The following is a 12,290-nucleotide window of genomic DNA, read 5'->3' on the forward strand; positions in this document are numbered from 1 at the left end:
TGTTATATTGTGCCGAAACTGTTTTACCTAAGTATATATTACTCCATTCATTCTAAAAGTAAGTGTTCGCGAAATTGTATAGATTAATGTAGAAAAATCTGGGACTACTTGCTACAATCCATAAAAATCTGGGACTACTTGCTATATATCACAGTCATAGTGTAGCGCCGCGCGCCACTGATTGTATTCATGTATAAACAGGAAAGAAAAACACAACCGGCTGTGTGTACGTCCAGTTTAAGATGTTATGATACTCCTTGTAGTATGTTTATCACGATGCCATTGGATGACTTTATTTAATCTTAGTTTGTAACTTGGAGTGGAATTATTCGAGATAAATAAAATAAAAAGATGAAATATTTCCCCCTTGTCACTGGTAACTATTAGATTAATTCTTTTTATTGGTGTTTGTTTTTAAATTTTTAAGTGTTGTTGTATATGTGTACATTTTCCTATACATTGTAGGTACAGATTATAAAGGTACTTTGACAAATCAAAATGGGGGAGCCAGTTAACGGAGCTTCACCAAGAACAGCTGAAACAATTGATGCTCCTACAGGGATCATCGTTCCTGCTGGTTAGCACTTGCTTTAGAGTACTTTTTTCCCTTACATTTGACATAATACTCTAGATTAGTACTCCCAGCTCTGCTCAACTCCTTTGTCCCCTCTCAGATCTTGCTGCCACTCCTCCGTCGAAGGAGCCGAATAGCAATGTTACAGGAAAGATGTACCAGCAACATCTATCATCATCATCGTCATCATCATCAGAAGAAGACGAAGAAGAAGTTCATTATTATGATAAAAAGGAAGAGGAGGAGAAAGATGTATGGCATATCAAGCACTTGTTCATTAATCACAAAATAAATCACCATCGTGTATGTTATTCCTTCGTGTAACTAACGTGCGCCAATGTTCAGGATGAAGAAGGCGATGCAGAGGAAAGAGGATGGCTCAAATACCGTGGGTGTTCGTGGCCAGAGGTTGTTGGTCTCAAGGCAAATAAGGCCAAACGAATCATCGGGAAAGGCAAGCCAGATATATATTTTGAAGTGGTTTCCGAGAGACAGTTGTTAACCATGTGCTACAGCTCAAGGCGTGTTAGGCTCATAGTGGACACATCCAATTGTGTTGTGCAAACTCCCGATGTTGGTTAGCAACAGAGTATCGTTCCTAGACTCGCACCCCCCATCTTCATAAAGGCATGCATGCATTGTCCTTAACGCATTTGAAAACATGAATAGCCTAAACACGTAAGTTGTTTTTATATGGATGTTTGATGATGTAGCACACTCATAATTTGAAGGCGCCTTTTGGCCCTTGCAAACCCCAACCCCATATATCCATGAGGGAATTTCATTCATTAATTAACATCTATTATACTAGTTCAAATATGCATACAACAATTCAGATTTTGGATGATCAAGCTGTGATGATTTTGCATTATTTGAGAGTGATAACACGGATATTGGAATTTTCTTGTCCATAAACCAATAATTCATGGTTTATTGGATAGATGCCACTACAACTTCCGCCTATTGAGAAATGCCACTGCAATTTGAGGAAGTTGAAAGTTACAGCAGCATTTTTCAAATACGAGGAAGCTGTAGTGGCATTTATCTAAGTAACCCATAATTCATATGAACGAGGAAGCATTCGCGGCTTGATAATCCATCATTTAGTATTTAGTTTTTCAAGAGAATCATGTCGATATTTGTTCATGTCACAAGAAAGGTCCAAAATTTTCCTTAATATAAGAGCATTGTTCTCATTTGTCTAAATACTATTTAATATTTAGATACATTCGAATTTAAACAAATTTCAGATAACATTTATGATAAGGAGGAAGTAATCCCTCCATCCCATGAAAGTCTTCAGTCACTTTCATGGGACGCGGAGAGTATAATACTCGAGATCGTTCTTCTCATTTAAACTACCTTATCATCCCATCTTAGATCTTGTTGAAGTTTCTCCAGAAGAGCAGAAGGCGCGTGCTAAGATTACAGCAAACATTCCCGGAATATCTGCGGCATCATTATCGGTAAAATCACTGTGTAGTTCCTTTGATGTATGTATACTATAGTGACAAGCTTTTTTTTCAGCAAATTTCAGCTATATATGCACCTACGGTTATTTGCTTGACCTACCATGTAAACAAACTGGTACAGTAGTATATGAAGTGTGTAGATGTTTCTTTGGTAAACCTATTATTACCTCTGTTAATAAAAGGATTTTACAAGTTTATCTAAATTTCGATGTATCTAAACACTTTTTAGCATATAGACTTCGAATTTAGTTTTCCCTTAATCTATGCGATGTTCAGGTTGAAGAAGGCGTGGCAAAGCGGATAAGGTACCGGTCAGTTTATTCAGATTTTAATAAGTACCGTGGATGGTCGTGGCCGAGGGTCGTTGGTCTTAAGGTGCACAAGGCTAAGAGGATCATCAGAAAGGGCAAGCCGGAACTCCACTTCGAAGTCCTCTCAAAACACGACATGCAAACCTGTGATGGTAGATCAATGCGTGTCAGGCTCATAGTCGACAAATACAAACGCGTCGTGAAAACCCCCCATGTTGGTTAACTGATTATTACATGGGGTTTGATTCGCATATGCATATATAGAGAGAGTACTATGAGGAGACTCGTGTTTAATTGTCCTGTGTTTAGCTAGTGATGATTTTCTTTTTTGATGAGCATCTAAATGCTTGACTTTCTGAATTCTACACAATTTTTTAAAATTTGCTGTTGATTTTTGTTCATATTATAGGTAAAACAGAATCATAAGAAAAAACTATATGGTCGATGACAAATCTAATAGGCAACAAGAGTGTTAGCTAACAAATTCAAGTAGCTCAAGGATAGCCATTGTTAGTTGCGGGGGTCAAGTTTTCGGATTGGTGGGATGTGACCATACGGGCTTTCCCCAACGATGGCCGACAAGGGCACTTTCTCGATGATCATGCTCATGGCTTGGTGATTATGGAAGCAGCGTAACATGGTCTTCAACAGCTCCCGGTCTTATATTGCTCGAAATCCACTCGAAAAAACACAATGCTGCTAGTAGATCAATGGGATGAGGTCCATTAATGACAAACACAAACGCCTTGTACGGACCTCCTTAATTATGTTGGTTAATTAATTAACTGGGGCTTAATTGACATATATATGTGCGTGCGTGCGTGTGCGTGTGTGTGATGAGCATCTGATGTTCTGAATTATCAAAAAATAAATTGGTGGGTGCTGAATTTGCTTGCTGATTTTTATCTGCATTTTGTGTAAAGCGTAATCACAAGAAAAAAATATATCTATACGGTGGATGAGAAATCTAATAGGCAACAAGAGTGTTAGCTAACAAATTCAAGTAGTTCAAGGATAGCCATTGTTTGTTGGTGGGGTCAATTTTGCGGATTGATGGGGTCAATTTTGTGGATTGGTGGGATGCGACCATACGGGCTTTCCCCAACGATGACCGACAATGGCATTTCCCCGATGATCGTGCTTACGGCTTGGTGATTTTGGAAGCAGCATAACATCGTCTTCAATAGCTCGCGATCTTATATTGCTTAAAATCCTCTCGAAAAACGCAATGCTGCTATTAGATCAATGGGGGTGAGACTCATTAATGACAAACACATACCCGTTGTAGAAACTTTATAAAGTTCAACGAAATATTTAGAATAAATATAAACATCTATAATATAAAATATATACTGTTAGAATCATCATAGAGTATTTTTTATATTATATATATTTTGTATTGCAAATGTTAATATATCTTTTTCCTATATCTTTAGTTGAATTTGACAAAGTTTTAGTAACCAGCAAATTCAAAGTGGCTAACGAAAAACCATCATACAAAAATATAATGTTCTCCATTTACGGAGACAAAATTATGTGTTTTCGATGTGAAGTACCCCTTCTAGTCAAAATGTAGTGCGTGTAAGATTTTTCAAAAGACGGATGATATAAAGTTGACGAATAATATCAACACTAAGGGCATCTCCAGTGGCGCGACGCATTTCGGATGCCCAAAAGTGGTTGCGAGCGTCCGTTTGCGTCGCCCCACGGACATATTTTGTTCGCGCGTTCGTTTGCGTCTGGGTGTGCTTCCACCGGGGCGACCCATTTTTTGAATTGCAACATAGTTAAAAACTTTCAAAGTAGTACATATGAATGCATAAAAACTATACAAAGTAGATCTATAGGTCTAGACTACTTGCTTCCTGACGGGCCGGCACCGTTATTGCGTCGCTCCGTCGCCTGCTTCTCCGCCGCCTCCCGCGCGGCCGCTATGGCTCGGTGCGCCGCCGCGTCCTGGCTCAGTGCCTGCTCCAGCCTCGCGTTGGCGGCGTCGTCCTTGAGCGTCTCGAAAGACTCGACGATGGCCCTCTCGCTCCGCGCGCCTCTCCTCCGCGTAGGCGCATCGGGGTCATCGAGAGGACCAAGATATCTCCGAGCCGGAGTCCTCTCGCCGCGGCCGACGGCCGCCGCCTGCGCTGTTCCAGCCTCGGCGTCCAACGCCGCGTGGCCCGCCGGCCTCCTCTCGTGCTTCCTTTCTCCACTTCAGCCGGTGGCCGCGGTGTCCCCGACCGGCGGGAGGAGGTCGGTGTCGTCTTCGGAGTCGAACTCCTTGGAGGAGCTCGAGGTCGGGGAGGTGGAGTGGGAGGTGAAGGTGGAGGTGGAGGCGCGGCAGCCTCGGCCGCGTCCGACGCCGCTCATGGCGGATCCGCTAGGGCTGAGCGGAAGCGGCGCTACGGCCGCCGGCGGCTAGGGTTTTGTGGGGAGGAGATGAGATGCTCGCGCCCCTGTTTATATAGGTCGGAGGCAGGGCGACGGCCGCGCCACGCGTGACATCGCCATTACTACGTGCGCAGAGGTAGGCGACGGCCGCGCGGCACGCGAGGCATCGCCATTAACGCGACCGCAGACTGCCGAAGTGACGCCTCGGCGCCAGTACTGGTGGAGAAGACACATCGATGCTGCGTCACTGCCTGGTGGGCCAGACAAAACATCCGCCAGATGCGAGCGGACACTTTCCGCGTCCGCCGAGCGTCCGCCAGAGACGCATCCCAGACGCATATTTGGGCCAGGTTTGCGTCTCCGCGGACGGCCCGGTCACTTTGTCGCCCCGCTGGAGGTGGTACCAGACGCATTTCCGGTCACGGCGGACGAAAACGGTCGCTCAGCGACCATTTGCGTCGCGCCGCTGGAGATGGCCTAAATACTAAATTAATACCATCGCATTCATTATGATATACATCTGGTTTTGTGGATATAAATAATATTCTCAATCAATTTGATCAAAAATTATATTATTTGTATTTTTTTTTTTGAGAAACACAGTACAAACGTAGACGCTCACATACACGCGCATACACTCACCCCTATGAACGCTCACACGCATACCCTACCCCTATGAGCACCTCCGGAAGACTGAGCTGGCGGATTGAATTTTGAAATTGACGAAGTCACCACAGGTGCCTCGCTGTCGACGGGAACGCCGCTCCCATCGAATGAATATTCCGCCAGTCATGGCAGCACATACGTGACGTCAAACCCGTGGCTTAACTCCGCGCGCGTGAGTACAACCACCCTCCTAGCCACCAACCTCAGGTTGAAAAAACTTATACTCCTACTCCGTATATGCAGGAGGGAGTTATTAGTACGATAGTAGGCTACAGGACGGACGTGTGAGTAGAGTACGGCCGTTCCAAGATTGCTTACGTGCAGGCGCGTATGCACGTCACGGTCTTCACATCAAGCCATGCCCGCCGCCGCCGCCGTCGTCGCCAGCGAAGATGCCAGTCTGGGACACCCAGTCCTCGATCATCTCCTGCGCCGCGCGCCCGTTGCCCGCCGGCACGAAGTGCCCCGCCCCGTACACCACCACGTGCGCCAGCGCGCCGTGGCTCTGCACGTACCCGGCAAGCTCCCCCTCGCCGCCGCCGGTGCGCCACACGCTGCGCTCGGCCTCCCGGAACGCGGCGATGCCGTCCCACTCCACCGCGGCCAGCCACGCCTCCACCGACGCCACCCCGTCCCGCAGGTCCCGGATCCCCTCGTAGAGCAGCACGCGCACCGCCGGCGTCCGGAGCAGCTCCTCCACCTCCGGCCTGGCGCTCTTCATCCCGTCCTCCCGCAGCGCCGCCGCCGAGCACGACTGGAACACCACGTTGTCCACCGTCGCGCCCAGGGCCGCCTTCACCTCGCCCATGTTCAGGAACGCGTCCAGTGCGTCGGCGTCCAGCCACCGGCCCTCGTTCACCACGTCGAACAGCGTGGGCATCCCAATGTCGTCCTGCAGCCGCGCCACCACCCGCGCGCGCGCGTCCGTCGCCTCGCCCCACCGTCCCGCGCCCGCCAGCGCCACCGTCTCCGCCTGCAGCGCCTCCAGCTCCACCCGCTGCCGCGCGTTGACGAGGCCCATGAAGTAGGCCGTGTCGGCGAACGTGGCCACCTGCGCCACGGGGTCCACCAGCCCGTTGCCGATGGCCACGCCGCGGAGGTTCACTCGCATGTCCAGCGGCAGCGCCCGGTTCGCTGCCAGGATGCGCGAGGCCGCGGCCGGCACGTACTTGCCGCCGTAGCTCTCGCCGGCGAGGAAGAAGGGGCGCGCGCGGAAGGAGGCCGGGTGCAGCGCGAAGAAGGCCTGGATTGCCGCGAGCGTTTGCTCCGCGATGACGGACTGGTTCGTGGGGATGGCCTCGGGCGACGGCGCGGCGCTGAAGCCGGTGCCGAGCGGGCTGTCGAGGAAGATTAGGCCGAAGCGGCGGTTCCAGGCGAACGGGTTGGGCGACAGGGAGCCGTTGGCGCCGGAGGTGACGACGAGGGAGTAGGGCCCGATCTGGAAGAAGTTGTTGAGCTGGCCGGAGCATCCCGGGCCGCCATCGAGCCAGAGGATCAGCGGCGCGGCGTCGAGCGGGTCGGTGGCCTCGTAGAACGCGAAGAAGAGGGACGCGTTGGCGGATGCGTCGACGGGGAGGTAGCCGGAGCTGGTCGGGCGAGCTTCGACGGGGAACACTTGGGCCGCCGCATCCGAGACCGAGTGCGAGAGCAGTACAAGGAGAAGGAGCTGGAGCATGGGAGGAAGCGGCCATGCCATGGTTCGAGCGGTTCGAGCGGCCCGACGCTTTGAAACGTTGCGGCTTGTCTGGATGCCAGGTAGATATATATACAGCTTTGTAGAACTGGTCATTCTTGTCCGGTATATATCGTCATCATCATCCAAATCATCGACGCAACGTCTCTCCGGCGACGGAGTGAGTTACGTGCATGCGAGTGAAACGTTCGTATCGACGTACGGGTTAATGAGCAGTAATGCTACACCTACGAAATCATTGGTTAATGAGCGTGTGTCTGTTCACAAGAGCTGGATAGCATGCGCAGACGTATGAAATGGCTTTCGATCAGCACTCGCTGTTTCGCAAAAAAAAAGAGTGGAGATAAGGTTCGGGCGCACGAACGTGCATTTTCTCAGGGCGTTCGGTCGCCCGAAACTTATCCTACACCGTCTAGTGCATAAAAGTGCATTAAGATTGGTGAAGTTGTTTTGCGAACAAGTCCATATTCTTTATCCAATTTCCAGCAGGAGGTCCTCTCAGTTTGTGAAGTTCTTCACAGGTTACAGTGTGGATCCACTTTAGTCATCATAAAGTTTAGATTGAATTTTTGTGGAGTTCCTTACAATCTTGTTATGGAACTTTTATGTGAATATGAAGTTCTTCAATAATTGTTATAAGTAACCTTTATCCCATAAAAATATCCATGTGAAGTTCTTCACAAATCCATGTAAATTCCATAAAAATATCCATGTAAATCCATGTGAAGTTCTTCGCATATCCATGTAAATTCGATAAAAAGATCCATGTAAATTCGACAAAAAGATCTATGCACACAGAAAAGGAACAAACGCCGGTAGATATGGGGATCCGCCGGCCACAACGCAGTGGAGCACGAGGATGACGGCAGCACGAGCGGAGGAGGGTGTGGCTGGGCGCATCCGTGCCGGCTGTCGGAAACGGCGATGCCATGGTGCGAGCGGCTCGATCGGCTCAACGTTTTGGTAAGTTGCGGCTTGTCCGGATGCCGTGTATATATATACATCTTTGTTGAGCTGGTCACTCTTGTCCGGTATCGTCATCATCATCGAAATCATCGATGCGACGTCTCTCCAAAGGTGAGTTACGTGCATGCGAGTGAAACGTTTCTAGCGACGTGGGCGGACCCAGGATTAAAATTAAGAGGGGGCAAAAATATGGTAATGAGGACAAAATCCCATGCTACACTACTAGGAAAAGGGCAATCAGTGGCGCACCACTTTTACCCATCAGTGGCGCACTAGTGGTGCGCCACTGCTATCACGCCACTGCTAACTTTTAGTAGTGGCGCACTAGTGGTGCGCCATTGCTATTTGGCGCAGCAGTGGCGCACCATGTAGTGCGCCACTACTAGCTTCATGGTGCGCCACTCCTAAACGTCTGAGGTGCGCCACTGGATAGAAAAAAGGTGCGCCACTACTAAAATTTGAAATTTCTAGATCTGGATCTGGATCTGGATCTGAATCTCGATCTGGCACATTTTTTTTCGATTTTTTTGGCTCGTTATTTTTTCTCGTTTTTGTTGCTAGAATTATTTGTGCAATGTTCATTCTCATTTTTCTTAGCCTAGCCGCCGGTGATGATGGATGAGGGACGTAGGAGAGGTGAAGAGAGGTGAGGAGATGTAGGAGAGGATGAACAAGAGGACGAAGGCCATAGGTAATGGAGGCTAGAGGGTCGCCGGAGGGTCGTCGGAGAGTAAGGTCACCGGAGGTCACCATAGTGGAGGAGCTCGCCGGAAAGTAAGGTCACCGGAGCTCGACATAGTGGAGGAGGTCGCCGGAGTGAAAGGAGGAGAGGAGAGGAGGAGGTCGCCGGAGTGAAAGGAGGAGAGGAGAGGAGGAGGTCGCCGGAGTGAAAGGAGGAGAGGAGAGGAGGAGGTCGCCGGAGTGAAAGGAGGAGAGGAGAGGAGGAGAGCAGGAGGAGGAGAGGAGAATATGTGGAGGAGGAGGGAGGAGGGGGTTAAGTGGCCGGCTCCTCCCATTTCGAAATTCATGGGCGGGAAGCTTAGCAGTGGCGCACCAAGGCATGGGTGCGCCACCGCTACTTTTTTTCTATTTTTTGAAATTTTTTCATCAAAATCTAAAACCTGAAAAAAGTCCTGTTTCTGTTTTCCAATTGACGAATCCATTTTTTGTCCAAACGGCCGTAGATAGATTTTGATATAAAAAAGTTTTTCATCGGAGGTCGTATGCAACCAGAAAACCCGTTTTACCGAAAGATGACGCCATTTTGCATAATATATCAAAATTCATTTTTTTAAAATTTTCACTAAACCTAGATGACATATTACATGGGCATCTCGAAGGATTTTATTTTTTGAAATTTCTATCTATTTCTTTTATTTTTTCCAAACCCGAAAAGGCGATTGCGATCCAGGGTGGGGTGTGAAATGTTTAGGCACCACTTAGCAGTGGCGCACCAAGCATGGTGCGCCACTACTAAGTGATGCCTAAACATTTCCATCATCCCTTTACATAGCAATGGCGCACCATGTAGAGGTGCGCCACCGCTACATAAAATAGCCGTGGCGCACCTCTACATGGTGCGCCATTGCTATGTATAAGGCTGGGTCAAACCCATGGTCAAACTTAGTGGTGGCGCACCACGTAAGAGGTGCGCCACTACTACATTTTTAATAGTGGCCCACCACTTTCCGGTGCGCCACTGCTAAGTAGTAGTGGCGCACTGCCCTCCTGGTGCGCCACTAACACCCATATTACGGCTAGGCTTTTTCCTAGTAGTGCTAAGTGGGGGCAAAATGACTCTTTTAAGTTTACTACTCCCTCCGTCCGTTAATAGATGTCCAGTGGCTCGTCTAAATTTGAATGTATCTATGCCTAAAAACGTTTAGATACATTCGAATTTAAACAAATTTTTGACATCTAAAAATGGATAGATGTAGTATTACAAAGAGACAAAAAATTAAGTGGGGGCATTTGCCCCCCCCCCCCCCCCCCCATCTAACACTCTAAATCTGCCCATGGCGACGTACGTTAATGAGTGAGGATAGTGGAGATTGTCTCGTGCATGCGGTTGCCGTGTAACTCCACTGATTTACGATCGTGCTAGCTAATATCATTAAGATCTTCTTGTTTTAGAAATTGTACTGTACTATTTAAAAAAAATAAGTAACTCTACTTTATCTAAACATAGTCATATCTAGATTGTAGACGAGTTTTTAGTGTATAGTTTAAGAGAGGAAGTAGGCATATTAACACGTAATAAAGTATAATTGTTTCGTGCACAGGACCTAGTCATTTCTCAATCAGAGACGGTAACTAGTCACATTCGGACGAAGGCCGGAAAACAACAGCTCCAAGTCATCAAGACCAGATTAAACTCGTTTAACCACTACTACGGTACTACCGTAGACAGTGCATTTGCTACCACATGAGTAACTAAGCACGTTTAGGTTATGCGGTGATTCAAATCATATTAACCTATTTTAGTTTGTTTTTCTTATCTAGAACACAGATTTCTAATATAAAAAAGTGGTTTCAAAATTTTGGTATGAATATTTGTTGGTCAAAAAAAAATCAAACCAGAAATTCGCGTTCTACTAGAAAACCAATCTAAAATAAGTTTACATGGCTTGAATCTTCGCATAACCCAGGGTTGCATAGTTACCCATGTGGGTAGCGGGTCTTTTCCCCACGTAAAATTCGAATGCACAACCACTCCAAACGAATGTACTACTAGGGGTGCCAAAAAGTCTAAGATGAGATTGCCACTAAGCAGCCGATATGACGTACGCCGCGGCAGCAACGAGTGTTTGTAGCCACTACCACGTTACGGTTCGGCCGATCTGAACGTGCCTAACTCATGTGTGTGCACGTGATCATCATATCTCTACGTGCCACAGCTTGTTGCAGTTCACTAAACATGCTTGCGGCGACAAAGTTAACTAACCCAAACATGCAAACATGGTTCATCGATGTAGGTGTAGGTGTGTACTAGTACTACATGTAAACATGTTACTCCTTTATTCCAAATGAACTGACGCATGGGTCAATCGTTTGTTGTTCAATGGATCATATTACCATGGATCAATCGTATGATGATCAAGGGACTTATGGACCATCGCTTTAATCAATACTACCCCCGTTTCAAGGAATAAGGCGCACGCGTATTTCAAGACGAACTTTGACCATAAAAATTGAGCAACAAAATCTTGATTATATTATATGTAATTAGTATCGTTTGATTCGTATTGAAAAGCACTTTTTAATAATATTAATTTCATACAAATACTATTTATCTATTTAAAGTAATTCTTGATCAAATAAAAAACTCGTAAAACGAGGACGCATTATTCCTTGAAACGGAGGTAGTATGTTTATAAGGGGCCAGGTGCTGTCTGAGATCACCTATATTTTCTTGGCCAAGCTGCGAGACAACCCAAAAAAATGAAAACATACATAATTGGTGTCTAAAATGGATCAGGTTGTTGAAGATACCCAGGGGTAGCAGCTTCGGCCCAAGCATCCGGTTCTGAATTCCCAAGGCATGATGTCATTTCATCTCAACTACTTCTAATACATCTTGGACACACCAAAGGGCACAGTGGCGCCGACCTTCCCGCCAGGCACCCCGGTGCTAGCCAATGCCACGGCGGCGACGACGATGCCATTGAGAAACCTCATGCATATATCGGTGGTCTCCGCCGCTAGTTTGTCCAGAGGGGGTGACGCTCTCATGCACGGAGCGGTGGCATTAGGAGTCGTGCCTTTGGTGGTGTATCAGCATATGCATAGCCCCCCATGATGCACGGATCAATCATGTGATGATCAATGGCTCTCTAGATGTTTGTTTGTTGCTCTTTCAGTTTTGTACCCAAGGGTAGCGGCGAGGAGAAGATCTGGGGGCGGTGAGGAGAAGGTTTGGGAGCGGTGAGAGATTGGGACGAACCGCAGGGCCTCTTAATGTACATCGGCGGCAGCGGATGGTTGCACGCAATAATGCCGGCGCGGACGGCCACGCGGCCATGCACAACGAGACGCGTCCCTACGTCGCCTGGGAAAATTGGGACGCCTTTAACGTCGTTTGACCAAAGGTAGGCGACGGGGTTTTAGGCTTCCGAGCCACTGACGGGTCGGGCCCGCGTCGCTTCGCCTTGCTTTTCGTTGTGTTCGGCGTGCCCGGAGCGTCCCCTGTGGGGTGGGGACGGGCTCGGGGCGCCGGACACCGTATC

At 47.8% G+C, this 12,290-nt stretch overlaps 1 protein-coding gene across 1 annotated transcript; it reads right to left on the bottom strand.

The window, feature by feature from the left end:
* Nucleotides 1-5,751: 5,751 nt before the first annotated feature.
* LOC124648201 (serine carboxypeptidase-like 50) lies at nt 5,752-7,101 on the bottom strand. The gene has a single exon (XM_047187997.1). It carries the CDS (start codon nt 7,099-7,101, stop codon nt 5,752-5,754), a length of 1,350 nt encoding a protein of 449 aa, XP_047043953.1.
* Nucleotides 7,102-12,290: the final 5,189 nt, after the last annotated feature.

Source organism: Lolium rigidum, chromosome 4, assembly GCF_022539505.1.
Source record: "Lolium rigidum isolate FL_2022 chromosome 4, APGP_CSIRO_Lrig_0.1, whole genome shotgun sequence".
NCBI lineage: Eukaryota > Viridiplantae > Streptophyta > Magnoliopsida > Poales > Poaceae > Lolium > Lolium rigidum.

Coding starts and splice junctions, on each gene's coding strand:
- LOC124648201 (XM_047187997.1), bottom strand. CDS start 7,101: ATGGCATGGCCGCTTCCTCCCATGCTCCAGCTCCTTCTCCTTGTACTG.